Source organism: Cucurbita moschata, unplaced genomic scaffold (genome assembly GCF_002738365.1).
Source record: "Cucurbita moschata cultivar Rifu unplaced genomic scaffold, Cmos_1.0 Cmo_Scf00024, whole genome shotgun sequence".
In the NCBI taxonomy this organism is placed as follows: domain Eukaryota; kingdom Viridiplantae; phylum Streptophyta; class Magnoliopsida; order Cucurbitales; family Cucurbitaceae; genus Cucurbita; species Cucurbita moschata.
In genome coordinates, this window is record NW_019268540.1 from 1,390,428 (window position 1) to 1,417,291 (window position 26,864).

Sequence of the window (26,864 nt, forward strand, 5' to 3'; positions counted from 1 at the left end):
CAAACGTGACAAAATTAGAAACTCAAAACATAAAGTCAATTTAACAATAATGTCTGGAAATGTCAACGAAAATATGATTTTAAGGTTTAATTTATTTAAAATAATAATAATAATATGATTTAAAAACTTTAATTTAAAAATTAAAAAATTGGTTAATAATCCTTCCCAATAAATACATAAATAAATAAATAAATAAATAAAAATATATATTTAAAAGGGCCAAAGGAATTAAGCTCAATAATAATTGACATTTATTTATGTTGATAGAAAATTTTAATTTATTTATTGAAAATATATATCAATTATTACTAAATTACGATAAATCGAGAAAAAAAAATGAAAATTTAGAGATTTTTTTAGTTTTTACTCGTGACCTGACAACTCAACCAATTTTTATTATCTAACCCAACCTAAAAACTTCAGTTGGATATGTGGATTTACCTGCCATGTTCACAGAAAAACATACTTTTGAGAAAGGACGATAATTGGAACTATCTCATCGGTATAAGGAATAGGACTCCCGAGCATACATAATTGGGAGAAGCTCATCTGAAACTTGGATTCATTTAAGTAGATGACCCGTTGGGCCGTCAGAGTAGAAAACAAAAGGATAAAATTTTCCAATAGCCAGCGTGACTAATTGAGTGTCAACATTTTCTTGGTCAGGTCAACCCAACTAACTCAAAAATAGGGTTACAGTCCAACTCAACCCTATCTTAGGTTTGTAACCGATCCTAATAGGTTTGACATTTAAATTTTATGAAATTTTAATTATTAATGTAACCTTTTTTTTTAATAATTAAAAAAACTAGTTGGGTTGTTTACGTCACCCGCTCAATCAACTTGTAACCTAAGTTTAACAATATATTAAAATATTAAAAAAATTATTCTTTAATTAAAATTATAATATTTTAATAAATATTTAGTATTATGCCACGTGGTCTATGTAATTACTATAATTTCCATAAATAAATGTCCACAGCTCTTGCAAATAATAATAATAATAATAATAAAAAAGATATATACTAGATTGCTGATTTAGAATGGCATGGAAAGGGCAATTCCGGAATTAAAAAGTTTATGTAGAGCCACAGCCATTACCCTTTCGTTCTCTCTAATTCAACCAACTCTTTTTCCAACCCACAATTTCTCTTTTCTTCTCTCTCTGCAACACCACCATGTCACCAGTTTACCACCTTCTCTGAGCCCAAAAAACCCACAAAAATGCTGCAATAATATCAATCCCATTCCAAATTTCTTGTTCTATTGAGTTTTCCGATGCATGTTCTTCGTTTGCACATTGAGTTCCTCAACCCTGTTCTTGTTTTCCCTCTTCAATTCCTCAATTGCTCTCTGATTCTTTGAAATCTCTGTTTCTTGACCCTGTTTATCCGCCATGGTTGCTGTTTTTTCAGGTATATTACTGCACATTTGAGTTGCTTTGTTCTTTAATGGCTTGCCCTTTTGTTTGCTTCACTTGGGTGTTTCCATGGCTGCCTCATTTGAGCTTTGTGCGATGGTTTTTGTGGTTTTCTCTGCTTTTTCCTTTCTGGGTCTGTCTTGTTTTTGGTGTTTGGCTTTGCATTTGGGCGTTTGAGCAATTGGGGGTTCCCTTGTTTTTGGCCTCTCCTACAAGAAATGGTGGTGGTTGGTTGCTGGGGGGGTTGGGTTGACTTATTTCTTGAGAGAGATAAGGACTCACTTGGTTTTGCTTTTGAATTAGTGATATGAAAATTGATAGATGCTCAAGGTTTCTGTCATTCCCTTTTTCTTTCTTTGATTTCTTCTTTTCTGGAGATTGGAGTTCTTGTTCTTCAGTGTTCATTGTGTTGAAACTCATATGATTTTATGTTATCGTGCTTGCATACTGCGTTGTTGTGAGATCCCGCATTGATTGGGGAGGAGAACGGAATACCCTTGGTGTGGAAACTTTTCCCTAGAAGACGCGTTTTAAGAACTTTGAGGGGAAACCCGAAAAGGAAAACCCAGAGAGGACAATATCTGCTAACGGTGGGCTTGGACCGTTACTTTGTTTGAGTTCTTGCCAAATTTGATGGAATTTGTAAATCCTTTTAGAGAATACTGAGATTTGAAATGAACAGCTAGTTGTTTTGTGTTTTCTTCTCATTGTTACGGATTGGTTTAGGCATGGGAGTTAAATTTGGGTTACTAGTTTTGGAGATTGTGTCTTGTGGGGTGCTTTGGGACTTCAATCATGTTGGCTAGCTCGATGATTTTGTTAGTAACTTTCGTGAATTTGTCGATGTAAAACGTGTTTTGTGTATCGTTTAGCCTTCATCCTTTCTCACTTCCTTCGTTTTCCTTTCTTCTAAACATATTTTCTTGTGTTCTTTGATCCGTCGTGTAATAGCATAAGCTCAATGTTAGTAGATATTGTCCTCTTTGGGTTTTTTCTTTTGGGCTTTCCTTCAAGGTTTTTAAAACGCGTCTACTAGGGAGAGGTTTCTATACCCTTATAAAGAATGTTTCGTTCTCCTCCCCAAACGATGTGGGATCTTACAATCCACCTCCCTTTGGGGCCCAACGTCCTCGTTTGCATACCGCTTGGTGTCTAGCTCTGATACTATTTGTAACCGCCCAAGCCCACCGCTAGCAGATATTGTCCTCTTTGGCTTTTCCTTTTGGGCTTTCCCTCAAAGTTTTTAAAATGCGTCTATTAAGGAGAGGTTTCCACATCCTTATAAAGAACGTTTCGTTCTTCTCCTCAATCGATGTGGGATCTCACAATCCACTCCCCTTTGGGGCCCATCGTCCTCGTTGGCACACCGCTCAGTGTCTAGCTCTGATACCATTTGTAACAACCCAAAGTAGATATTTTCCTCTTTGGGCTTTTCCTTTTAGGCTTCCCCTCAAGGTTTTTAAAATGCATCTACTAGGGAGAGGTTTCCACATCCTTATAAAGAATGTTTCGTTCTCCTCCCCAATCGATGTGGGATCTCACAATCCACCTCCCTTTGGGGCTCAACGTCCTCGCTTGCATACCGTTTGGTGTCTAGCTCTGATATCATTTGTAACAGCCCAAGCGTACCGCTAGCAGATATTGTCCTTTTTGAGCTTTTCCTTTCGGGCTTCCCCTCAAGGTTTTTAAAACGCATCTACTAGGGAGAGGTTCCCACACTCTTATAAAGAATGTTTCGTTCTCCTCCCAATTGACGTGGGATCTCACACGTCATCTTCTCTTGACTTTCATATCAAGGAAAAAGCAAGAATCATGTTTTTTTTTTCAGGTGAATCGATTGAGCTTGAAGCATGAACATGAATGCTAGAGGAATTGAACTTCTTGTTTTGCTACTCACCAACTTCATCAATATTTTTGAGTCTTCAGGTGCTCACAACAATGGTTAATATTCTCTGTATAGGATCAGAGGTTACATTCAAAATTTGACTGCAACAAATTGTCACATACATTCTGCCCGACGTAACGATTGATATCAACTATGGTGAGCTTAAGACGGCGCAGGCTCTTGGGACTATGCGCTGGTACGTTTACATATTCTCGTGAGATAACAGGTTGTTTGTTGTTTCTTTCCGAGCTCGCTAGGTTCTTAATCCATTTGTTTAAAACTGTTAATTGAAATTTCCTGCTACATTTCAGGGAAAAGCTCATCTGTAGCTTCACTTCCTAAGTTTTCAGAAAACGGAATCGCTCTCGAAAATCCTAGTCCGAGTAGCAAATTTGTCACCGTGCATCCCACGTCTTCTGATGATGTTCACATCACAGATAGGGTACGTTCATATGATTGTGTTAACATTTATACAAGTTATCTCGTAAGCAAGTCGGTCTCGTTTTTAGATTTCTACTAAGTTTTCCCGATTTCATTGCTGAACGTTGACATTCGAAATGATATTTAGATCTAGATAACTTCATTGGTTAAGCTTCCTGGTTTTTCCTGATAAAAGTCGGTGAAATATTTCTGCATTTCATTCTTTACATGTTACTTGAGATAGTGGTTTGAGAATCTTAGTATAACGCCCCAGATCCACTGCTAGCAGATATTGTCCTCTTTGGGCTTTCCCTTTCGGGCTTCCCCTCAAGGCTTTAAAACGCGTCTGTCAGGGGAAGGTTTCCACACCCTTATAAAGGGTGGTTTGTTCTCCTCCCCAACTAATGTGGGACATCACAATCCACCCCCCTTCGGGGCCCAGCGTCCTCGCTGGCACTCTTTTCTTCCTCCCATCGATGTGGGACCGCCCCCAAATCCACCCCCTTTGGGGCCCAGTGCCCTTACTAGCACGCCGCCTCGTGTCTACCCCCTCTTCGGGGAACAACGAGAAGGCTGACACATAGTCTGGTGTCTAGCTCTGATACCATTTGTAACGCCCCAAATCCACCATTAGTAGATATTATCCTCTTTGGGCTTTACCCTCAAGACTTTAAAACGCGTCTGCCAGGGGAAGGTTTCCACACCCTTATAAATGGTGGTTTATTCTCCTTCCCAACCAACGTGGGACATCACACTTAGTTCATAACATATGAAGATCTATGAAAAATCTGCATCTAAATCGACCACTTAGGTATGTCGAGTAAAATTCTGATATTTAGCATCGAGTTTACGTTTTCTGGTTCATTATATCTGCTTCTCGAGCACGTGGATTTATAACCTGACTGTTGTTTTCCGAACGTCGTCTTTTCTTACAGAGCTCTGTTGTAAATATGGAATCCAGTTTTGCAAATGCATTGGATTTGACCTCGCTGAAAGAACAATCCAATCAGCCTATCTCAGGTTATCTGATTATGAAATGTGTTTATCAGATGATCATAGCTTTGTTGTTGTTTATGGCTTGCTTTTGACATATAGAGTAGTGTATGTATTGATCAGGATGCTTATTTTTGCACTGTTTTGAACACTTTGGATGTAAGCGAAGGCACTGTCGGTTTCGTGTTCAATATCGATTTGCAGTTGGCATGAGGAACGACATCGTGACTGATAGGAAGGCCATTAGAAGATAATTAGGATATTATACGGTATATTAGTGAATAGTTGGGGCGTTAGTTATGTTATTTGGTTACAAATAGAGAGAGTGGGAAAGGGGGAACGAAATATTCCTTATAAGGGTGTGGAGACCTCTTTCTAGCAAACGCGTTTTAAAACCGTGAGGCGGATAGTATCTGCTAGCGGTGGACTTGGGTTGTTATAAATGGTACCAGAGCCAGACACCGAGTGATGTGCCAGCGAGAATGCTGGGCACCCAAGAGGGGTGGATTGTGGGATCCCACATTGGTTGGAGAGGGGAACGAAACATTCCTTATAAGGGTGTGGAAACCTCTCCCTAGCAAACATGTTTTAAAACCGTGAGGCGGATAGTATCTGCTAGCGGTGGACTTGGGTTGTTATAAATGGTACCAAAGCCAGGCACCGGGTGATGTGCTAGCGAGAATGTTGGGCACCCAAGAGGGGTGGATTGTGGGATCCCACATTGGTTGGAGAGCGGAACGAAACATTTCTTATAAGGATGTGGAAACCTCTCTCTAACAAACGTGTTTTAAAACCGTGAGGCGGATAGTATCTGCTAACGGTGGACTTAGGCTGCTATAAATGGTACCAGAGCCAGACACTGGGTGATGTGCCAGCGAGGATGCTAGGCTCCCAAGAGGGGTAGACTGTGGGATCCCGCATTGGTTGGAGAGGGGAACGAAACATTCCTTATAAGGGTGTGGAAATCTCTCCCTAGCATACACGTTTTTAAACCATGAGGCTGCTGGCGATACGTAACGGGGCCAAAGTGGACAATATCTGTTAGTGGTGGGCTTGGGCTGTTATATTACTGATTCAGTCGGTTTAGGGCTCGAGTGATCACAAGATAGGGAAGGTCCAAGTACCTCGAATTATCTTTTACATTGCAATATATTTTGGGTTGTATCAATCACGACCACTCGTAAGACACTTGTTTTCAGTCTCACCCCTATATCATTGTGCACAATGTTCGAGTTCGAGTTCGTGCATTTCATCTAGAATACATGGACTTGTGTTTGTAGGGCATCCACTAAAACATCGGAAGAGACATAGGAGAAAGAACTCTCATAATCAAGAGCTATCAATCATGAGGGGCGTCTACTTCAAGAACATGAAATGGCAGGCTGCAATTAAAGTCGACAAGAAACAGATCCATTTGGGGACGTTTGGTTCCCAAGAAGAGGCTGCTCATTTGTACGACAGGTATTCGTTTTTCAAATCGCTCATTTAATTTTTTTAAAAATATTCATTCCGAGCGATAAACAACATATGGGAGAGGAGTCCCACGTCGGCTAATCACGGGGTTGATCTTGGGTTTATAAGTAAGGAATACATCTCCATTGGTATGAGACCTTTTCGGGAAACCGAAAGCAAAGCCATGAGAGCTTATGCTTAAAGTGGCCAATATCATACCGTTGTGAAGGTTCGTGATTCCTAACATAGTATCAGAGCCATGCCCTTAACTTAGCCATGTCAATAGAATTCTGTGAACCTCGAAAGTATAGTCAAAGGTGACTCAAGCGTCGAACAAAGGGTGTACTTTGTTCGAGTTGTTCGAGGGCTCCAGAGAAAGAGTCGAGACTCGATTAAGGGGAGGTTGTTCGAGGGTTCCATAGGCCTCAGGGGAGGCTCTATGGTGTACTTTGTTCGAGGGGAGGAGTGTTAGGAGAGGAGTCCCACATCGGCTAGTCAAGGGGTTGATCATGGGTTTATAAGTAATGAATACATCTTCATTCGTACGAGGCCTTTTGGGCAAACCAAAAGTAAACCACGAGAGCTTATGCTCAAAGTGGACAATATCATACCATTGTGGAGAGTCGTAGTACTGCATATCATTTAGTTCATTTACTTATCAAGTTGTTTCGGGTCGTATTAGCTACCATAAGCTCACTAGGCTCTTGGTTTTGCAGAGCTGCTTTTGTATGTGGACGTGAACCAAATTTCGAGCTCTCCGAGGAGGAGAAGCAAGAACTCCAAAAGTTCAAATGGGAAGACTTCTTAGCAATGACTCGCCACGCAATTACGAACAAAAGTAGTCGTCGTGCTTTCCTCTCAAACTCTTCAATTCCCTTTTTCTCGGTTTTTCACTCGTTACATTTGATTCGTTTAATGTCTTTCAGAGCACAAGAGACTCAGCGCAGGATCACCAACCAAGCCTGGAGCTTCGTCGGTCGACGACACCGAGTTCAAGCATAGGTTCATCGGGTTTCCTGTGCGGGAAGACGTTAACCGTTCCATCACCTGAGCTAGCCTTAAGCTCAAGAATGGTCCAAGAGGTTAGCCAAATTGGTTGAACCTCCGTTGAATAGCCCCAAGTAAATGTGTTTTTAGGCAATTTCTTATAGCTTTGGCCCAATAAGCATATTAGTGTTGAGGCCTCCAACAATGTTGCTTATTGAATCTATATGGAACTGATACAGATCTATGTAATTATTTCCATTACACCTTCTTCTATGTCTCTTTCAAAATCATATGTTCGAGGATGACCCGAGTAAGAGTTTCTCGTGTTTCGTGTTAAGACGAGCTTTCTTTTATTAGAGTAAATCACGCTCGTGGCTTGTCTCGTGAAATATTTAAGATAGTTTTTGACTCGTTTTGAAAGTACTTCTAAATTACAATCGAACGATATTATAATTGAACATGACTTAATAGCCGAGCATTTACCACTGATTTTACTACTGAAGTGAAGAAAAGGGAATAGTACGAGTGCTTTGTGTCACGGTCATGCATGTCCGAGACGTGTTGTCAATAGCTGCATGACAGATATCTCGGTCTTGCTTGTTTAGGATGTGTTGTCCATGGTTGCATCCTAGATAGGTCTTTATCATTCCATATTGGGTTAATATGAGGGTGTATGACCGTTCACCAAAATCGTGTCTACACCTGCAAGGGCTAAAATGCCTCAAAATGTACTATGGGAGGATATGACTAGTTGTCAACTCCTTCCTATCTAATAGTTATATGCCGTAAGCCATTGTTGTTGCCTTTTTTGCTTACATTCCCATATAACACAATTTCCAATTTCTCAAATATTGCTTTCAAAACTCTCTTTCAAAATCTCTCTGCCCCCATTTTCTAAAACTTTCTTCTTGAACCGGGGCAAAAGGCTCGAGCATACATCGCTTGATCGTAGGCGACTCAAGAACGAATCGGTTTAACTCACTTGTTGCTGGGAAATGAGTGCCGTACAATCGCAAGTCCGTTGCCATCAAAGTGCGATTGTGACACTCTGCTCCACACATCTAATCAGCTCATGTGGTTCACTGGTTCTACTGACTAGACTGAAGAAAAGGCTGGATCAAGAAAAGGAAATACTACGAGCTTTCTGCTCCATGCATCTAACCAGCTCGCATGGTTCACCGGTTCTACCAACTAGACTTGAAGAAAAGGCCGGATCAAGAAAAGAGAATACTACGTGCTCTCTGCTTCACACATCTAACCAGCTCGTATGGTTTACTGGTTCAACCAACTAAACTTACAAGTTAAGAGTGATTTAATCGATATAGAGGTGCACTTGAAGCATGGGATGCTAGTTAAAAAACATAGGAGTAAATAGGTAAAATCTTGAAAGGTAAAAGGTAAAAATATAATATTTTAAAATTTGGGAAGAGATTAAGTAAAATAATTTCAGTAAAAAAGAATATATATTTATCTTAATAGTAATAAAAAAATAATTGTACAGTTACTTTCATTCCAGGCTGATGAACGGACGGTGACACTTTATTCAATTCTTCAATCGTAGCATCTGGCGTCGGATGCTCTCGGAAGCCGCTATGGATTCCGGCGGTCCCAAAACCCTAGATTCAGACACTCCCCTTTCTTCTTCTTCTTCTTCTTCTTTTTCTTCTTCTTCAAACTATGGCGATTGGAAAGAACGCATCATTTTCCCCACTATTCTCGCAGGTCTGTGTATGTTTCCGGTGTCTCTCAAGAACGACCTAAAAATTCATCCATGTTTTATATATTCTCTTTTCTGCAGGATTTGTTGGGGGAGGTGCCGGACTAGTGTCCAAGCATCGGAAAGTTCATGGTCTGGCAAATATTTCTGCGACTTATGCTACGAATTTGTCCATTGTCGCTGCTTGCTACTGTGGTAATTTTTTTTCCTTGATGCTCCAAATTTTGCTTATGAAAGCTTTTATTGTAATTGGATTTGTTGAATGTTACTTTAATTAGGAAACTGTGTAGTCTGCTGCTTATTTAAGAAGATTAGGGCGTTCACGAATAACGATGAGAATGGAAATGTTTTTAGCTTGTTATATTGCCCGTCCTTTAGGGTTTATTATTTTTCTGATGATGGACAACGTGGATGTTGGATCACAATTTAAAGTTTCATTTGGATCGAAATTATATAGTTTCACATTGGTGTGGTGGTGAGTTGTAGAAGTCTGTTTCGATGGTCAAGTCATCAACTCATTGTGGAAGAGATGATTCATTAGAGTTAGGGAGGAACATAGGAGGTAGAAATTTGGGCACTCGTTGTATGATACATACCTTTCCTGCATTGGGTATTCTATTTATAGGAGCTTATTATTGGTTTGGATTATTTCAACCTTTATCAAGTGACCTGAACAAGTGAAATGATTTTGGCATGTGATGGTGTAGCTTTTGCAACCCTTGATATAGCGATGTACTTTGTCAAAATGATCGTAATCAACTTTGAATTCCATTTACTATTTCCGAGTAGTTTCTCTAAGTGCACCTAGGTGTGCGCCTATGGTGCAAGGCGGCATGGGGTTCACTTCGAAGCAATGACGAGCACTTTCACCATGGGGCTCACCATTGTGTGCCATTATGTATCCATACTGTTATTATGGGGAGGTGAGTTCCTTTGAGAGACTAATTGGCAGACGAAGGCAGAGAGATGTAAGCAAAGAGGAATAAACTAGTAGTCGTCAAACAGCCTTGATGTCCTACTTTCCTGCCTCGTAGCTACCACTGAAGCTCGAGACATCAACACAAAACTGTGACGGGATTCTTCTTTTAACCATTGTTCGATTACTCTTAGTTCCTTCTCAATTTCCATGAGATTTCTTCTTTAGATTGATAGAGAGGTGAAAGAGCTTCATTTTCCTATTATTTCCTTCCAATTTTTGTTTGGCACTTACTCCTCACAGACTCCCAAGTCTAGATCAACAACTTCTTCTCCATTTTTAACATCATCATGAACTATGCTCACAAGGACAACAGGCTCTGTTTTTTTGGGAATTCTGAGCTGTGGAGTTTAGCTATGTTTATTTAATACTTTGTTCTAGACCTTTTAGAGTTGATCTTCGTAGTTATGCCAGAATTTGTGACTTTCAACTGTCGGCCTAGTGTTAAGGTTATGGCGTAGCCTTTTCCGGCAGTATATTTCTTTTCCAGGATTGTTCTATTTTCATAGCTACTGCTATTGCTGCTTGTGCTGTTATTTTCTAATGAACGACTTTTTCCAACTTAAAAGAAAGTTGGAGTAGTGCTTCCAGAAACAATGGAAATTTTTGTTTTATTCAATTAAAAAACAGTTTTGTTTCCAACAAGATGAATATTGAATGAAAAAAAAAATAACTAAGTTCATACATTTAACAGGAGCACGCGAGTTTGTTAGAGTTTCTCGAAGGTCAGAACCTGACGACCTTATGAACTCTGCAATAGCAGGGTTCGGGACCGGAGCTCTTCTTGGACGCCTTCAAGGTTAATTAATTCCACATCCCTCACTCTCACATGTACAGAAGCAAGTCTGTCTTTTTTATCTTGGACTTAGAATGAGTCAAGGAAAAGATAGAAGGATGTTTTTATAATTTGATGCTGTTGAATGAGGGAGAGCCTTGCTTAGGTTGAACTAGAACTTGATGATTCATAGGGTACACAAATGGGTAGAGATGAAATATTATGAATCTACAGCGTATATTCTCTTTTCAGGTGGTCGGCTCGGCTCTGTTCGATACTCTATTATGTTCACCGTCGCTGGGACAGCAATAGATTACGCCACACTCAAACTAAAACCTGTTTTCAGAAGCTACAAAGAAACAATACTCGAAGAAAGTAGTAGCTGGATGAAATTACCCGAATGGTCCCCGATCCAAGTACTGGACGAGGAAGCTTTAGCCGCTAAACAAGCTCGGGAGCAACAGCTCTACGCACAGAGGGTACTTGGGCAAGTAAACAAAAAGGATCCTTGAAACATTTTTATCTCCCCATATATCAAGGAAGGAAAGGATCCAAAGTTTCTTGGATTCTTCAATATACAAGTAGAGATTATAACCATATGGTGTGGATTATGATATAATAAGAAGAGAATTCTGATAGTTGACAATTTTGTTCTTTATGTTTAATTTCCTTTTCTCTGTTTAATTTCATAGGTCTGTTTACTTTGTGTTTCATTATCAATAAACTGATATTTCTCTTCCAAATTAAGAAATTAGCAGCAGAAAGAAGAAAAGAGCAAAAGTTGAAGATGATAGTTCCAGCAAGGTCCTGTTGCTTCTTCCATATACACATTTTCTTTAACTTTCTTGTGGAATCTTGAGCTTCTTTTACTCTACATTTTCTTACCTATTTTTGGTTGAGATTTTCTAACTTTTGAAATGATCGCCATGATTTTAGGTTATCGGACATAAATGAAAAACTCGTCTTGATTTGCTTCTAAAAGATGATCTTGAAGAAAGGTATTTATGAACACATAATTAATTAAAGTCTATGTCGTTATACCGTTAATGATAGTTAAATTTTGTTTTAGCGACGTTTTGGGTCGTCTAGGGTTTGTTTGATATTATCGTAGCATCACACATGCCAATATTATTGACAGGCTTTTACCTTGGCTCCTCTCTTCTCGAGAATCCATACATCCCTTATCAGTATATGGACAGCTATCTCTCGAGCACAGGTTTAGGTTCGGCCTCAATGGGAAAATAAAACGGAGCATTTAACAACGTATCTTCACATACCAAGAACTACGAGATCGCCCCTTTCATTCTAGGGTGATGGAGGGATCGTACCATTCGAGCCTTTTTTTCATGTTTTTCTTGGAGGTTTTGGACAAAGCTCTAATCAATAGGATTTTCTTAATCCTCCCTTCTCGAAAGCGAAAGGAAGAACTGGCCTTTCTTTGAGTATGGTGGTAAGAATCATTGTATATACTTGGACAGAAATCATTTCAATTTTAAAATATTAATATTTAACTGGAAATTCAATTTTTTAATACAAAATTTTTTCATTAAACAATTACTAAAAGTTAGAGAATTCAAATATTTTGACCACATTTTTGTTATTTAAATTTCAAAATAAAATTTCATGGATAAAGGATTTAAAGCATATGACACGTGTAACGATCCTAACTAAGTTTGATAAAGTGTGGGTGACACTATGCGTAATCCACACTTTTCCCTCCAAAATTTGTGAGAATTTTTTTTAGGGCACAAACACACTATAAGCCCCACACGCTTTCTCTCTCACTCTCTTAACAAATCTCATGCTCTCCCTCCCTCAACTTTAGACGTTTAGACGTCTTTTGTCTCGTCTCGAAAATGTTCTCAATTTCTTTAAAAATATATAGACGTTTAAAAGAATTATTACGAAGATTAAGAAAATTTAAATGGGTCATTTTATGAGTCTTTGTTTTCGGTTTATGTCTAAAATGTCGATTCACTTGAGACGTCTAGGAGTTCCGAATAGAAACGTGAAGGTGTGGAGATTTGAATGGATGGTCCGACATTCCAAGTGGCACAGCTCAAATAACAAATATAACATTTCGCTGTTCTTCTCTACGAACACTTTATACAACACTTCTCTTTCTCTTTTCTTTCTGTGTGACACAAAAATGGCGACAAATTTCACATTTGTAGTCTTTACATTACCCCTTTTGCTCAAATGCTGCAATTCCCACTTCGATATCTTGTTCTAGATCCATAATTTCAAACACCCATTTCCCAATTCACCTACAAGATCCCATTTCCAATGGGTGTTTTGGGTGATTCCTTGTGCTTCTGTAAAGGGGTCGGCAAGTCCGAGCGAACCAAGGCTGCCATTTTTTCCGGCAAAGGTCCTGCAATGGCGCGAATCTCCGCCGCTTCTTCTTCTTCTTCTTCTAATGGGGCCTCCTCCTCCGGCACTGCTTTTTTGATCCACCGGAGCCTTCTTTTGACCACCCATGTTAATCTTCCCTCCGTTTCTGCTGCTGAGAGTTGCGAGATCCGCCTCCAAAACGGCGCCGCCGCCACTCTCGTTCCTCACAGGTGACTTTTTTTCTTTTTTCTTTTGGGGTTCTTTTATTTGTTTGTTTGTTTGTTTATTTTGGGATTGTTTTGGAGTATTCTGCTTGCTGTTTTGTGCTTTTGCGTTTAGTTCTTGTTTTGTTTGGTGGAAATAGTTGGGATATGGAAATTGATGGCTGAAGTAACTGTGTGCAAATTTATAGTTTGATTTTAAGTGTTAACTCACTACTGGTCTAGCTCTATGGCACCGAAAATGTATCTGGGCTCGAGTGATTCATCGAGCAAGTTGGTTTTTAATGTTCGGTGGCGTAGGGGAGAACATCCGAGCTGACCTTTTCTATTGATTCTTTTATTCCGTTCCATTCTAATCTTTTACCGAAACTCTTAGTTGTGAGCAAACTGATTGCTGATACCATCAAATCTATGAGTGTTCTCCTTTCTTTTTTCTCTTCTGTTTGTAGGTTATATATTTCAATTTTTCAATTGTTGCATAACCTTGTTTGGAGAAGAGTTATGTTTCTGCACTTGCTTTTTTTCTTATGATATTCGATCCGATCGGAGTTTGAGGTAAAACTATCCTTAGATGTGAGCAATGTATTACCTGTTTATTACTTATGTGAGATCCCACGTCGGTTGGAGAGGAGAATGAAGCATTCCTTATAAGGGTGTAGAAAGCTCTCCCTAATAGACATGTTTTAAAACCGTGAGGCAGAGGATGATACGTAATGGGCCAAAGTAGATGATATTTGCTAGTAGTGGGCTTGAGCTGTTATAAATGGTATCAGAGTCACACACCGGGCGATGTGCTAGTGAGGAGGCTGGACACGAGGCGATGTGCCAGCAAGGACGCTAGATCGCGAAGGGGGTGAATTGTGAGATCCCATATCAGTTGGAGAGAAGAACGAAACAGCCTTTATAAGGGTGTGGAAATCTCTTCCTAGCATACGCGTTTTAAAAACCTTGAGGGGAAGCCCAAAAGGGAAAACCCAAAGAGGACAATATCTGCTAAGGGTGGGCTTGAGACGTTACAAAACGTTTCCCTAATAGGTGCGTTTTATAACCGTGAGGTTAACAGAAATACATAACGAGCCAAAGCAGACAATATCTGCTAGCAATCAGCTTTTGATATTAGAACCAGGCACTGGGGGGTGTGCCAACGAGAACGTTGAGTCCCCAAAGGAGGTGAATTGTGAGATCCCACATTGGTTGGAGAGAGGAACAAAGCATTCCTTACAAGGGTGTAGAAACCTCTCTTTAATAGACGCGTTTTAAAGCTATGAGGCTAACAGTGATACGTAACGGGCTAAAACGGACAATATCTACCAGCGATAGACTTGGGTCATTACGCTATAGTACCCTATGTTCTTTGTCATTATATACACTTGTCTTCTAGCGCTCGGGGTGGAAAACGTAAAATTTAAAGCCCTTTGTTGTCCTTGGAAACTGACCTTTGGGTGGCATTATGAACTGTACGCATTATGTGAATCATTTCATCCAACACTTAACTTTGATTGCAGGTTCTTCATTACAAGTTCCATTTTGGATCTTACAATAGTGGGCTTAGATGCAGTGGAAGGAGACTCCCACTCTCAGCAGCAGCTTCAGCACTTAAAGATATGTTCTAAACCAAATCTTGATCTTGGCAATGCTGTTTACCTCTTAGGATTTTCTGACAAAGATGAACTTATCATTAGTGAGGGCAAGGTGGCTATAGCTACTGATAACCTTATAAAATTATCGACCGATGGGGTAACGTGTAGTCCCGGGTCTGCTGGGTTTGATGCACAAGGTAACCTTGCATTCATGGTATGTGATCCTATGAAACTAGCCACGTCTCCGAATACCAAATCATCATCGACTTCTTCGTCGTCTTCGTCGTCTTGTAAGAAGGATCTTCCTATGCAATTTGGGATTCCTCTGCCCATCATTTGTGGTTGGTTAAACCAACATTGGGAAGGTAGTCTTGAGGAACTTAACAAACCAAAGCCACAACTCATAAGATTGATGTCTTCAGGACAAAAGAGTGAGCATTCTTCTTCCTTTACATTGAGGCAAGTTTTTAAGCCGATGGAAGCGAATGATGAGGAAACGAGGGAAGAACTGCCCGGACCGAGCTATTCCACTACGACAAACACGATCGAGGAAGAGGCTCCGATGAATAACCTACACCTAAACCATGTGCAAGGAATTCCTACACCTGAAATATATGAATCGCCAAAGTTGATAGCAGTTCCTCTTCGAAAAAAGGAAAGCGCGCCAATGCAGCTACGGGATATCAACTTTCCTCCGAGAGTATCCATGGCTGTGATTACGGGTCAACCTGCCAGACAAAACCCACTTGGCTCTAATGAAAATTCCACAAAGGATGTTTCTCAACACAACCAATGGAGACAATACCCAAGCATGGAGAGACAACTCGTCGATCCAATCGAAAACAGAGAAGAGGTTGCCTCAACCAATTCTGTAAACGGGGCCTTAAGTGAAGTTCAGTCTTGTTCATCTCCCGAGGAAGTTTCAGCGATGCATAACGGGTATAGCAGCGAGGGAGAGACAACAATGTACTCTGCAGAAACTGCAGAGAGTCGAAACTATACGAGTCCTAGAGAAGGTAAGTTTCAGCAGGTTGGAAGGAGTCAGAGTTGTGTAAACTACAACAGATGGGGATCAGTCCAAAGAAATCCCATGGCTCGTCAAACAATCCTAGAGAATCAAAGAAGTTTCAGAAATGGAAGGAAGATGTATTCTCAAGGGGCTGGATCTTACCGGAGCAATGACTACTACAGCCCGACGGTCTCCTCGATCATGAAGAAGCGAAACAGCTCGGAACAAGTTAGCAAACCAAGGCAAAGCACTGCTGCTGCTCATTCTTCCCCAAGATGGATGTTCTAATGAATTATCATCATTCCACTCAAAAAAGGGAGACTGGGAAACAATGAAAGATTGTTAGTGTATTTGGTTCCCATTTCTTCACTTGTGCAGAGACCAATTCGAGGTGAATAAGAACATTTTCCTTCTACATTTCTTCATTATATAGTAAGATTGAGAGGAAAAAAAGTAAAGAATAGATGAACCAGATGATAAACTGTCTGGAATTTGTTATTCCCTTTTTGTAAACAGGAAGTCAATGCAATCCATTTGGCTTCCTTGCAAAAAAAAGTGAATTAATTGGAGATTTTGAGTGCGTTTCTGTCAACAATGAAAGTAGTTGAAAATAACAAAATGTTCTAACTTCATATTTGGAGCTACCTCACAAGGATCCCCATGCTGGTTCCGCCAAACTCATCTCAGGCAGAGGCAGATTGAGCCTGAATGCAGAGCGGCTTCGCTCAAACCAATCATTGTATTTCTTGATGAACTTGTCGAGTAGATCCCCAGCCATGTATGAGAAGCTTCCGGCCCAGGCTGCTATAACGATGTAAGTCGCTACTGTTTTGGCGTATGCATCCCAATTTTTTGGTCTCTGAATGGAAGCCTTCCCAATAGCAAGCAATATGATGCATAAAAAAGAAGCTCCTACCGCTGCTGCAAGCTTGAAATCCTTGTTATTGCTCTTGGTGAATGTTAAAACGTAAACCAGAGTGGGGACTAAGCCAAAGAGTATGAATGAGATGATGGCAAGCGTGCAATGTAGAACGTAATTCTCTCGGTTTCCCAGTACTACTTCGTATTGGTCTACTGGTTCATGAGATGTCCTTCTGAACTGCTCGGTCTTGAGTCCTCTCAACTGAAAAATTGTGTATGTTTAATGAGAGACAGCTTATGATTCAACAAACAAAAATGTAATGGAATTTTGAACAAAGTAATAAAGATACGACGAGACCAAAAAGTAGGTAATCAATACAACTCGAATGTGCCTCGTGTTACCATCACACAAGCCAAATCATAAACAGTCTTTCTCAACATACTACCGTGACACGATATAAATGCGCGAAGAGTCTTGAGATGAAACCATTTAGTAAGAAAGTTTAACAATTCTCCCGCACACTATCTCCTCTACCATCTACTTCTTTTAGTAATCGGTCTAAATTAAATAAACATTCATCTCTGCGGTTTATCAGAAAGTCAGTTACTTACATTATGTCCAAGGATAAAAAGCCCTCTAATCAGATTTGCCAATGCCAAAACTATAATGTTGCCTGCAAAAAGAACGTGAAAATAGATTAATATTTTGACACAACTTAGTTTAGGTAAAAAAAAACCAGGATATATCATGTTTCAAAGACAGATGCTGTTCCATATTATGGTGTAACTTGAGATGTCCGTACTCTAGCATCTCTTGAAGATCCAAAAATGTTTAAAAAATGCTGTTCTAGATATATGGTACAACTCAAGTTCATGTTTCTTATACAAATGAAGTTTAGATGCTATAAGCAGGATGGAAAAAAGTAGTAAATAATAACCTATTGCAGTATTGGCACTCGCTGCAGATGTCATAATGCCGAGGCTTGTAATTGATTCAGATAAACCACCATACACTATACTTTTCACAATTTCCCACCTGTTAAACCTACTTGGTTCAGCTTCTACTCCTCTATCCACCACACGTCCTGTTTCAACTAATAAATCTCTATTAATATTAACTCGAGTAAATCTCTGTTAATTTCAACAAATATAAATTATTAAAACTTTGCCTCTACCTTGTTTGATATTCACTCTAACTTTGCCTCTACCTTGTTTGATATTCACTCCAACTTTGCCTCTACCTTGTTTGATATTCACTCCTTCATCGGCAATTGTTGTGTTACGTGAAGAATGAGTTGGCGTTGAATTAGATACAGCATGATCACCTTCAACTTTATCAGTTACTGCACAATGAACTGACTGATCGGGAACGCTGGAAGTGTCTCTACCAACTTGACTTCTTTGATGATCTCTTGTTTCCTGCAACACTTGAAATGTCTCCCTTTCTCTGATCCCTATGCTTGCAGCGTTATTTCCTGCGCGCATATTTAGTAGGAAAAGACCATGAGAGTGCGTGCTTTGACTTGATGTCATAATCTTGTTAGATGAACACGACTCTCCACTATGGTATGATATTGCCTCATACCAATGGAGAGAGTTTTCTTTGATTATAACTCATGATCATTCCCTAAATTAGCCAACGTGGGACTTTCATCATCCAACACCTCCCCTCGAACAAAGTATGCCTCCCCTTAATCAAGGCTCGACTCTTTTTCTTTTGGAGTTTTTTGTTCGACAGTTGAGAATTTACCAATCTATTGACATGACTAAGTTTAGAGCATAGCTCTGACACCATGTTAGATGAACCTGACTCTCTACAACGGTATGATATTGTCCAATTTGAGCATAAGCTCTCATGGCTTTACTTTGGGTTTTTCCAAAAGGCCCTCGTACCAATAGAGAGAATATTATTTGATTATAAACCCATGATCATTCCCTAAACTAGCTGAGGTGGGAGTTTCATCATCCAACTTATTGCTACGGGTATGATATTCCTCCAACCATATATCCTCATAAATCTATGCTTCAACATTATATAGACAGCAGAAAGTAATTTCCTCACATGCAAAGAATCAATTTCAAATAGCCACGCATGTTCTATCCTTTTTGGGAAAGGGATCAGAAGCGTAGCTGTGAAAATAAATGATGAAAGATCTTTCTTCTTCTGCTTTGATTTCCCAGAAGGAAACTAAGAATGGAGAGAAATTAGATGGATGAATGAAGAGGATCATGAGATTTATTCTCCATGCTCAAGTATCATTGGAAATATCAATCTTTCTAATTTGCATCTTAGTTCATGTCGATTACGATAATCTTCAAAAGTTTAAAAAAAAAAGACATAAAACACCAAAAGCATGTACAAAATCAAATACCTTGTCCGGGTAAAACTTCTTCCTCACGGTCAGGAGTAGCCAATTTAGGAAAGAGCCATGCACCTGCCCATTGAAAAAATAGCTTAACTCAGTAATCCTGGTAAGATCCATTTGACAACATACACAAACATATATGATAAACTACCCTTTATCCTTGACTGTTTCCAAAGGCCAAGACAATTTTCAAAAGGTCCCTTCCCTCTATTTATGAAAACATTGCAAACAGAGATGAAACAATTACATGATTCCAAGTCAACTCCCGCATAACCTTCACAGTGATGATTAATCTTAACACAAAAGCTAAAGTGTGTTTTTTATTTTAAGCCTCAATCAGCATGTGCCACCGGCATCCTTAAGGGAGACGCTTTTCTTTCAATATCAGTAAGTGGCAAAACCATTGATGGCAACAGTTTTCACACCTATCGAGAATTATTTTGAAACGGCCCAAACCCACCGCTAGCAAATATTGTCCTCTTTGAGCTTTCTCTTTCGAACTTTCCTTCAAAATTTTTTAAAACAGACAAAAACATGTCTGTTAGGAAGATGTTTCCACACCCTTATAAAGAATGTTTTGTTCCCCTCTCCAACCGATGTGAGATCTCACAATTTACCCCCCTTCGAGGCTCAACATCCTCGTTGGCACATCCCCTGATGTGCACTCTCTTTCGGGGTTCAGCGTCCTTACTGGCACATCGCTCAGTGTCCAACCCCTTTGGGGCTCAACATCTTCGCTAGCACACGTCCTGAGGTCTAGCTCTAATATCATTTGTAATGACCCAAACTCACCGCTAGCAGATATTGTCCTCTTTGGACTTTTTCTTCCGAGTTTTCTCTTAAGGTTTTTAAAACGCGTTTGTTAGAAAGATGTTTCTACACTCTTATAAATAATGTTTTGTTCCCCTCTCCGAGGGACGTGGGATCTCACATATTTTAAAGGAGTCAACTGCTGCAGTACAGTTTGAACCATACAACATATATCAGATAAGAATGAGAAACGCACCTATAGGGGCGAGGAAACTGAGGCAAGAGGTGCATCTGAATCTATCAACCGGAGAAGGAATTGGTTTAGAAACAGTATTATTTACCCATTCCCTTTCACGTATAATCACCTTCGTGACACAAGCGTGACAGTTAGGACAGTAGAAATTATGCGAGCTGGGTTTCTCATATATCCTTCCAAGATATAAATCCGCCACTTGAGTTCCATTTTCTGACCTCAACTCCACTCTTTTATATGAAGCCTGCTCCTCAATTTCCCCCTTGGATGGTTGATTAGAAACAGCTGAAGGGATCTGATCATGCTGGAACTTGATCCCAGTGCCATTTAGCGAGCCTGTTTTCCTTGTGCTGATAGCTTCAATCTCATCAGTGGGGCTTACTTCAAAAAAAGCATGACGATCACCATCGACTTTCAACCGAGAAGATCCAATAGAGCATCCAGTACCTGAAGTTACAATAAGAAATCATAAAACAGGAAGGAAACATCGAATTTCCAAATGAATACCCAAATTTGGTACCAAAAATATAATAAGAATCACATAACTTCAGCAGAGCTTTTCATTCAAGTTCTTCCCATAGATCAATGGCAAGAAAAACAAATTTCCCATCATTCAACAGTTGCATAATTGACAGAATTAAAAGGCTCCTGCAATTTGTTTGGGTGGATAAAATTGACTGAGGGTTCTGTTCTTGATTGGTTACAGAATCCAACTCCTATCCTAGGGAAAGAATCCATACAGTAAAAATTCAAATCCTAAACGTTCAAGAGCTCTGGTTAGTCTAAAGAACCCAATTACGCTTGCTGCAAGTTACTAGCAGAAAGAACAAATTGCAGGAGGATTTTGACATAGGACGGGACCCAGTTCTAAATTGTCGGTATCTCTGAGTTCTGAATATGTTGCTAAAACATACAAGAAAATTAAAGAACATTAATGATTGATTATTATTAACGATGACGACGTGTTACTTATTTTGTTCTGCAGAAAAGTTTTCGTAAAGTTAATACTGTAATTAAGAGAATTAATTATTAATTAAGCAACCTAACAAATCAGAACAAAACAAAACGAACTGTGGCGATCACTTTCCCTTCGTCGAACACGTAGTCTTCGTCTTCTTCGCCAAGATTTACGGAATGAGAATTGGTTAATTAAAAGAAAGGAAATCGAGTAGATCCACGAATTTAGAAAGTATTTGAAGGAATAAATTTAACTGTGTTTTCGCCTAATGAAGCTTCATTTTGGCCTCCTGTCGTGATAACAGTAGCGCAACAATGGCGATCGATTCCACGCCTCTAAGCCTCAAATTCCAGTTTCAAATGGCGACTAAAGTACATTTCAAGAACGGGAGAAGAACAAAGAAATCCAAACAGCGATGAATAATTTGCCGAAACTTACATTGTTCTTGTTGTTGTTCATCTCGAACGACGAATTTACGTCCCTCGGAATACTCGGAGAACGTTTCGTCGCTGTCAGTGGATGAGAAGCTAGACTGAGCGCGTCGACGAAATTTCTTCCTCCGTAGCAAAACACTTGGTTCCTCGTCATCCTCCCCCGTCGTCTCTGTTTCCACCTCCGGCAGATGCTTATCTCTGTTCATCGGAGGCGACGAACTCCGGTAGCTGGAACAGAATCAATGTAGGAAGTTCGTTTCAGAGTCCAATGCATATACTGAATCTTTTTTGTTTCTTGTTTTCTTTGAGTTTCAGGCGTCGATAACTAACTATCAACATTTGGTATAATTATAGTTTAATTAACTAATTATAATTAATCTCTCGTTTAATTATCCAAACAAATTCCATCAAATTTCACCTTATCGAAAAGGAAAACCAAAAGACGAGAATATCTGTTAGCGGTAGGCTTGGGCTATTACAAATGCTATCAGAGCTAAACACCGGGCGATGTGCTAGGACGTTAGACCCGAGAGGGGGTGGATTGTAAGATCCCACATCAATTGGAAAGAGAAACGAGTGTCAGCGAAGACGCTAGGCCCCGAAGGAGGTGATTGAGGAGAAGACCGAGCGGGCTTGTGCAGTTATATTATATATATTTATTAAAAATGATTAATGAAATATTTAAGAAATGATGTTTGAGACGAAGACTATGAAATGACGTCCCTACCCGATAGTTATATGCAGTCAGCCGTTGTTCTTGCCTTTTGCTTACATTCCCAGATACACCAATTTCAATTTCTCAAATCTTGCTTTCAAAACTCTCTTTCGAAATCTCTCTGCCCCCGTTTTCTAATCTTGAACCGGGGCCAGAGGCTCGAGCATACGTCGCTTGGCCGCAGGCGACGAAATAACGAATAGACTTAACTCACTTGCTGCTGGGAAGTGAGTGTCGCACAATCGCAAGTCCATTGCCATCAAAGTGCGATTGCGACAAGTGGTTCATGTTTGTCCAAGGCGTGTTACCTATGGTTACATGTTTGTGACATCCTCCCCCACTCAATTGGTTGACGTCCCTGTCAACCGACTCAAACAAGCAAAACTAGGACATCTGTCATGCGGCCATAATCAACATGCTTTGGACAAGCATGACCATGACATCCTCCTTGTCAACCGACTCCGACAACTAAGACTGGGACATCTGTCATGCGGCCATAGACAACATGCTTTGGACAAGCATGACGGTGACATTGGCTCGTGCGGTTACATTATACATATTGATTAAAAATGATCAATGAAATATTTAAGAAATGATGTTTGAGACAAAGACTACCAATGGCGTTTTATGACAGGTTGGATTATTTACTCTTTGTTATTTTTTTTAATTACATTTTTTAAAATTTAAAATTTATTTTTTTAAAAAAATCATATTTATTAATACTTTTTCTAAATAAAAAATTTGCATTCCACGTATGAAATTATCTTCCCACTATATTCAACTCTAATTTTTGTCAATTTATAAAAACTTTATCCATAATATATCATAATATATTTCGAGAATCTTCTTCATGAAATAAAATAATATTTAATAATTTAAATTTTATATTTGACTTAAATAATTAAGATACGAAAATGATTAGATATTTTTAAACATTATTTTAGGAGCGGACGAACTAAATTAATATTTATATTTATTATTACTATTATTTTGTATCATATTCAAAATATCTCTTTTTCATGCATGTAAGTTACTCGTCCTGTCATTTTCAAAAGTTTAAAATAAAAAGTCATACATAAAATTCAACTCGTGCGACATAACCTTATCCAAACAAGTTGGTAGCGGTAACATGGTTGTAGTAGTTAAGAAATCTTTGTCCACAAAGGTTGTTTAAAGAGTATTTAAATGTCAATGATTAATAGGGTATGCTAGGTGGCCAGTTGTTTTTACGCTATAGTTTATTAAAAAACATGGAAGTATTTTAATGCTAGTTGGTGAGGCTAAGTGATGTTCTTATGTTCTTGGACACACTTGAAGGAGGAAGAAAGGAAGAGCTTGGAGTTAGAGCACGACAGGTATGAGTTTACTTTTTCTTGCTTCGGAAACAGCTACTCGGAAAGCATCTATTTCAATAACTTTGAAATTTTTATCTGTGTCTGTTCCCGGGAGCTTTAAGCGCGACTGGGTGCTTTATTCTCCTCTTATTCTTCGTTGGATGGTTTGAAAAGGATGTCTCTTATCGAGAGGTCGATTCGTTTTCTGCCCCCAATGAGATGGTGTGAGATTCCATATCGGTTGGAGAGGGGAACGGAACATTTTTTATAAAAGTGTGGAAACCTCTTCCTAGTAGATGTGTTTTAAAACCGTGAGGCTGACGGGGATACGTAACGAGTCAAAGTGGACAATATCTACTAGTGGTGGGCTTGGGCTGTTACAAATGGTATCAGAGCCAGACATCGGGTGGTGTGGCAACGAGGACGCTAGAGTTCCAAGAGGGGTGGATTGTGAGATCCCATATCGGTTGGAGAGGGAAACGAAACATTCCTTATAAGGGTGTGGAAACCTTTCTTAGTAGACACGTTTTAAAACTGTGAGGCTGGCGGCAATATGTAACGGCTAAAGTGGACAATATTTGTTAGCGGTGGGCTTGAACTATTACAAACGATATTAGAGCCAGACATCGGGCGGTGTGCCAGTGAGGACGCTGGCCCCCAAGGGAGGTGGATTGTGAGATCCCACATCGGTTGGAAAGGGAAACGAAACATTCCTTATAAAGGTATGAAAACCTTTTCCTAGTAGACGCATTTTGAAACCGTAAGACTGACAACGATACGTAATGAACCAAAAAAGACAATATCCGTTAGCAGTGAGCTTGAGCTGTTACAGATGAGGAATCAGTAACCCATATTTCGTTTGACCCTTAATTTGCTTGTTTAATTACATTAGAAAAATGAATAAAGTCTCACATCGACTAGATAATAGAATACGAGGTCTAAACAGAAAAATCACATACATGAAAACATCTGTTGTTGCAGGAGGCACGAAGGGTACAATGGATCCATTGACGTTCTTCCAATGGTTATGCTGCGGGTGGACTTGCGTGAGAGAATGTTGTACGTTTCGATGGGTTCATCATCATTCATGCTTGAATAAACGTGACCAAATTACTCATAATTTTTATAAGATCGTTCTAATCACTTGGGACGTTCCATAATTCAGGTGCTTGTTGTGGATGTCTAGATCCAAACCCAGGTGACGCCGGTGATCGTAATGGTACGTATTGGAGGATTTTATGTTTATGGAGAGATGGAGCCATTGATCTTTAAAATATTAATTAGTTTAAATTATAATTATGATTAACGAATAATAATAATGAGAAAAATACATTTCAGGTTCACAAAATATATCGATAAATAATATATGCAACAACTGCTGGAGACATTGCAATATGTGCTTCTACGGTAATAATTCCTTATAATAATATATTATTATTATTATTATTATTTCATATATTCTTTAATTATAATAAATAATTTTCAAATTTTTATTATTCAGGAGCATGTAGGTGCTGTAATTGCTGTGGAGGTACATAATTCAATTTTTAATTTATTTAATTCCTTAATTAGAATATTTAATTGTGTAATTAATATTCAAAATTCTCACACTAAAATATTAATTTCTAAATATAATAACATTTATTAATATTGAAATTTTTTTAAAAAAGGTAGGGCTCTATTTTTTAGTTGACTTTATAAAAAAAAGTCAACTCACCCACTGAGTCGAACTTTTTGATTTTTTAAAAATTCAACCCAACCCAAACTGAAAAAATATCTAACTCAACTCAACTTTTATGATTTGGGTTGAGTAGTCCGAGTTAGTCGAGTTATCGAGTTATATGAACACTCATAATATGTACTGACTATATCTCTTTCTTTTATGTTTACTAGATCAAAGAACCGATCAATCTCATTCTAGAGTTGAGAAAAACAACGACAAATCTCTTCAAGCTAATAACAATGGAGCTCAACCGAATGAAATCATCCCAGTTCAAGGTATGATCGAACTTTATTATTTGATGGGTAGACTCAATCGTCCTAACAGTAAATAGCGTTTGAGAAATTTTATGTCAATTCGAGCATAACTCAATGGATAAGATATCGATTACCATTTAGACTGTTCTAGCACGACATGAACATATTTTGATGCAGGCAATGGTATAAATCCGGAGATAATCGGGGATAACAACGAACTTGAATTGAATGTAGTTCATATGCATTCTTCAAAATCTCACTTAGATCTTCCTTCCCTTGACCTCAAAAGTGGCAATCAAAATGGTGTGTATCAATTTTCTCTAGTGATGAAATATTTTGAAAAAATTGAATACTTTGTAATATATAATATGTTTTTTTTATGCAGATCTAAATTTCAATCCAAAAATATTAGGTTCGGGAAATAAAATTAAAGTCAATGTTGCTAGAATGTATCCGTGGAAATCTTTTCCAGAATCACGCTCACTAAGTACGTTTCGATAAGATTTGAATGTGATTGTCAGATCGTGCTTTGATATAATGTTTTGTTTAAGTATGGATGAATCTAGGTAGTTGGTCAAGTCCGAGAATTTTAGAGATTAGGAACGTGAAAATACGAAAGAAGAGGTTGGCCAACCCATAGCAGACTCATGGGTCATGAATGACAACACCATGGGTCGGCTACGACCTTATTTAGTTGACCCACACGTGGATGGCAAAAGACCTAGTTGGACTATGAAATAGACCCATATTAACTTGAGGGAGAGGTATATAGGGAGATGCATGATGTTAGCTCTTCGTTACCCCTAGGTTTCGTGACCTAAGTGAGCTACCTCATGATACATATGTGTTTCAAGGTGTGGACGAACATGGCAAAACAAGGGTTTTGAGTGTTTTCTCTTGGAATGGATTTTTTAGGACAGTATCGAACGACACGAGTGTGCCAATATTACGCCCTTGCCCTCTAGTGGGAGGTTAGTATATGGGGTCGTTTCCCAATATGTTATCCATAAATGACTCGATATGGACACGGGAGGGTTCATACCTTATTAGTACACAGATGGATGGATGTTTGGGACCTTTTGATAATAAAATTGACTCATGAATCAGTTCTTGATAACGAAGACAAACAACATCTTCAGACTTGGGATGACATTACATTGATGTTGTCAAAATACGAATGTTAGTTATTCATAGCCGATGTTTTCGTCCTTAAAGCAACACACTAAACTAAACGATGTATCTTTCAAGTTCATGAATTATAGAACAAGATCGTTATGATACCCTTTTTTAACATGTTTTTATGATAATCTATACTTTGTTGTAGGAAATTATGGAGCAAATTGTTAGAAGATTGCAAGAACAAAACCGGAAAACAACACAAGAACAATTACCTGTATTACCTGTATTACCTGTATTACCTATATTACCTATATTACCTGTATTACCT

The 26,864-nt window shown here is 38.9% G+C and overlaps 5 protein-coding genes across 15 annotated transcripts; 4 read left to right on the forward strand and 1 right to left on the reverse strand.

Moving 5' to 3' along the window:
* The first annotated feature begins 1,121 nt into the window (after window positions 1-1,121).
* On the forward strand, window positions 1,122-7,459 carry LOC111460898 (ethylene-responsive transcription factor-like protein At4g13040). 4 transcript variants are annotated; one of them, XM_023104255.1, is made up of 7 exons: window positions 1,122-1,415; window positions 3,347-3,501; window positions 3,617-3,747; window positions 4,661-4,745; window positions 5,999-6,179; window positions 6,887-7,008; window positions 7,097-7,459. In XM_023104255.1, the coding sequence occupies exons 2-7, from the start codon at window positions 3,459-3,461 to the stop codon at window positions 7,219-7,221; spliced, it is 687 nt and encodes a 228-aa protein (XP_022960023.1). In that variant the 5' UTR covers window positions 1,122-1,415; window positions 3,347-3,458; the 3' UTR covers window positions 7,222-7,459. The 4 variants fall into 4 exon arrangements, with proteins under 4 accessions (XP_022960023.1, XP_022960022.1, XP_022960024.1 ...); XM_023104254.1 differs by having other exon boundaries at window positions 3,381-3,501; XM_023104256.1 differs by having other exon boundaries at window positions 3,387-3,501.
* Window positions 7,460-8,671: 1,212 nt separating this feature from the next.
* On the forward strand, window positions 8,672-11,368 carry LOC111460899. Its single transcript, XM_023104259.1, has 4 exons — window positions 8,672-8,879; window positions 8,956-9,069; window positions 10,545-10,649; window positions 10,878-11,368. The coding sequence occupies exons 1-4, from the start codon at window positions 8,732-8,734 to the stop codon at window positions 11,135-11,137; spliced, it is 627 nt and encodes a 208-aa protein (XP_022960027.1). The 5' UTR covers window positions 8,672-8,731; the 3' UTR covers window positions 11,138-11,368.
* A 1,278-nt stretch (window positions 11,369-12,646) lies between these two features.
* LOC111460892 lies at window positions 12,647-16,267 on the forward strand. The gene is made up of 2 exons (XM_023104243.1): window positions 12,647-13,189; window positions 14,686-16,267. The coding sequence occupies exons 1-2, from the start codon at window positions 12,912-12,914 to the stop codon at window positions 16,055-16,057; spliced, it is 1,650 nt and encodes a 549-aa protein (XP_022960011.1). The 5' UTR covers window positions 12,647-12,911; the 3' UTR covers window positions 16,058-16,267.
* On the reverse strand, window positions 16,227-21,694 carry LOC111460890. 7 transcript variants are annotated; one of them, XM_023104237.1, is made up of 8 exons: window positions 21,396-21,694; window positions 20,003-20,446; window positions 19,003-19,065; window positions 17,806-18,105; window positions 17,569-17,715; window positions 17,243-17,304; window positions 16,415-16,892; window positions 16,227-16,311 (listed from the first exon to the last, which is right to left on the reverse strand). In XM_023104237.1, the coding sequence occupies exons 1-7, from the start codon at window positions 21,595-21,597 to the stop codon at window positions 16,416-16,418; spliced, it is 1,695 nt and encodes a 564-aa protein (XP_022960005.1). In that variant the 5' UTR covers window positions 21,598-21,694; the 3' UTR covers window positions 16,227-16,311; window position 16,415. The 7 variants fall into 7 exon arrangements, with proteins under 7 accessions (XP_022960005.1, XP_022960006.1, XP_022960009.1 ...); XM_023104238.1 differs by having other exon boundaries at window positions 16,237-16,307; XM_023104241.1 differs by having other exon boundaries at window positions 16,244-16,892; window positions 17,872-18,105.
* A 1,680-nt stretch (window positions 21,695-23,374) lies between these two features.
* On the forward strand, window positions 23,375-26,840 carry LOC111460900. 2 transcript variants are annotated; one of them, XM_023104261.1, is made up of 9 exons: window positions 23,375-23,461; window positions 24,422-24,499; window positions 24,606-24,659; window positions 24,779-24,847; window positions 24,942-24,971; window positions 25,334-25,438; window positions 25,595-25,720; window positions 25,803-25,904; window positions 26,742-26,840. In XM_023104261.1, exons 2-9 carry the CDS (start codon window positions 24,439-24,441, stop codon window positions 26,762-26,764), a joined length of 570 nt encoding a protein of 189 aa, XP_022960029.1. In that variant the 5' UTR covers window positions 23,375-23,461; window positions 24,422-24,438; the 3' UTR covers window positions 26,765-26,840. The 2 variants fall into 2 exon arrangements, with proteins under 2 accessions (XP_022960029.1, XP_022960028.1); XM_023104260.1 differs by having other exon boundaries at window positions 23,404-23,467.
* Window positions 26,841-26,864: the final 24 nt, after the last annotated feature.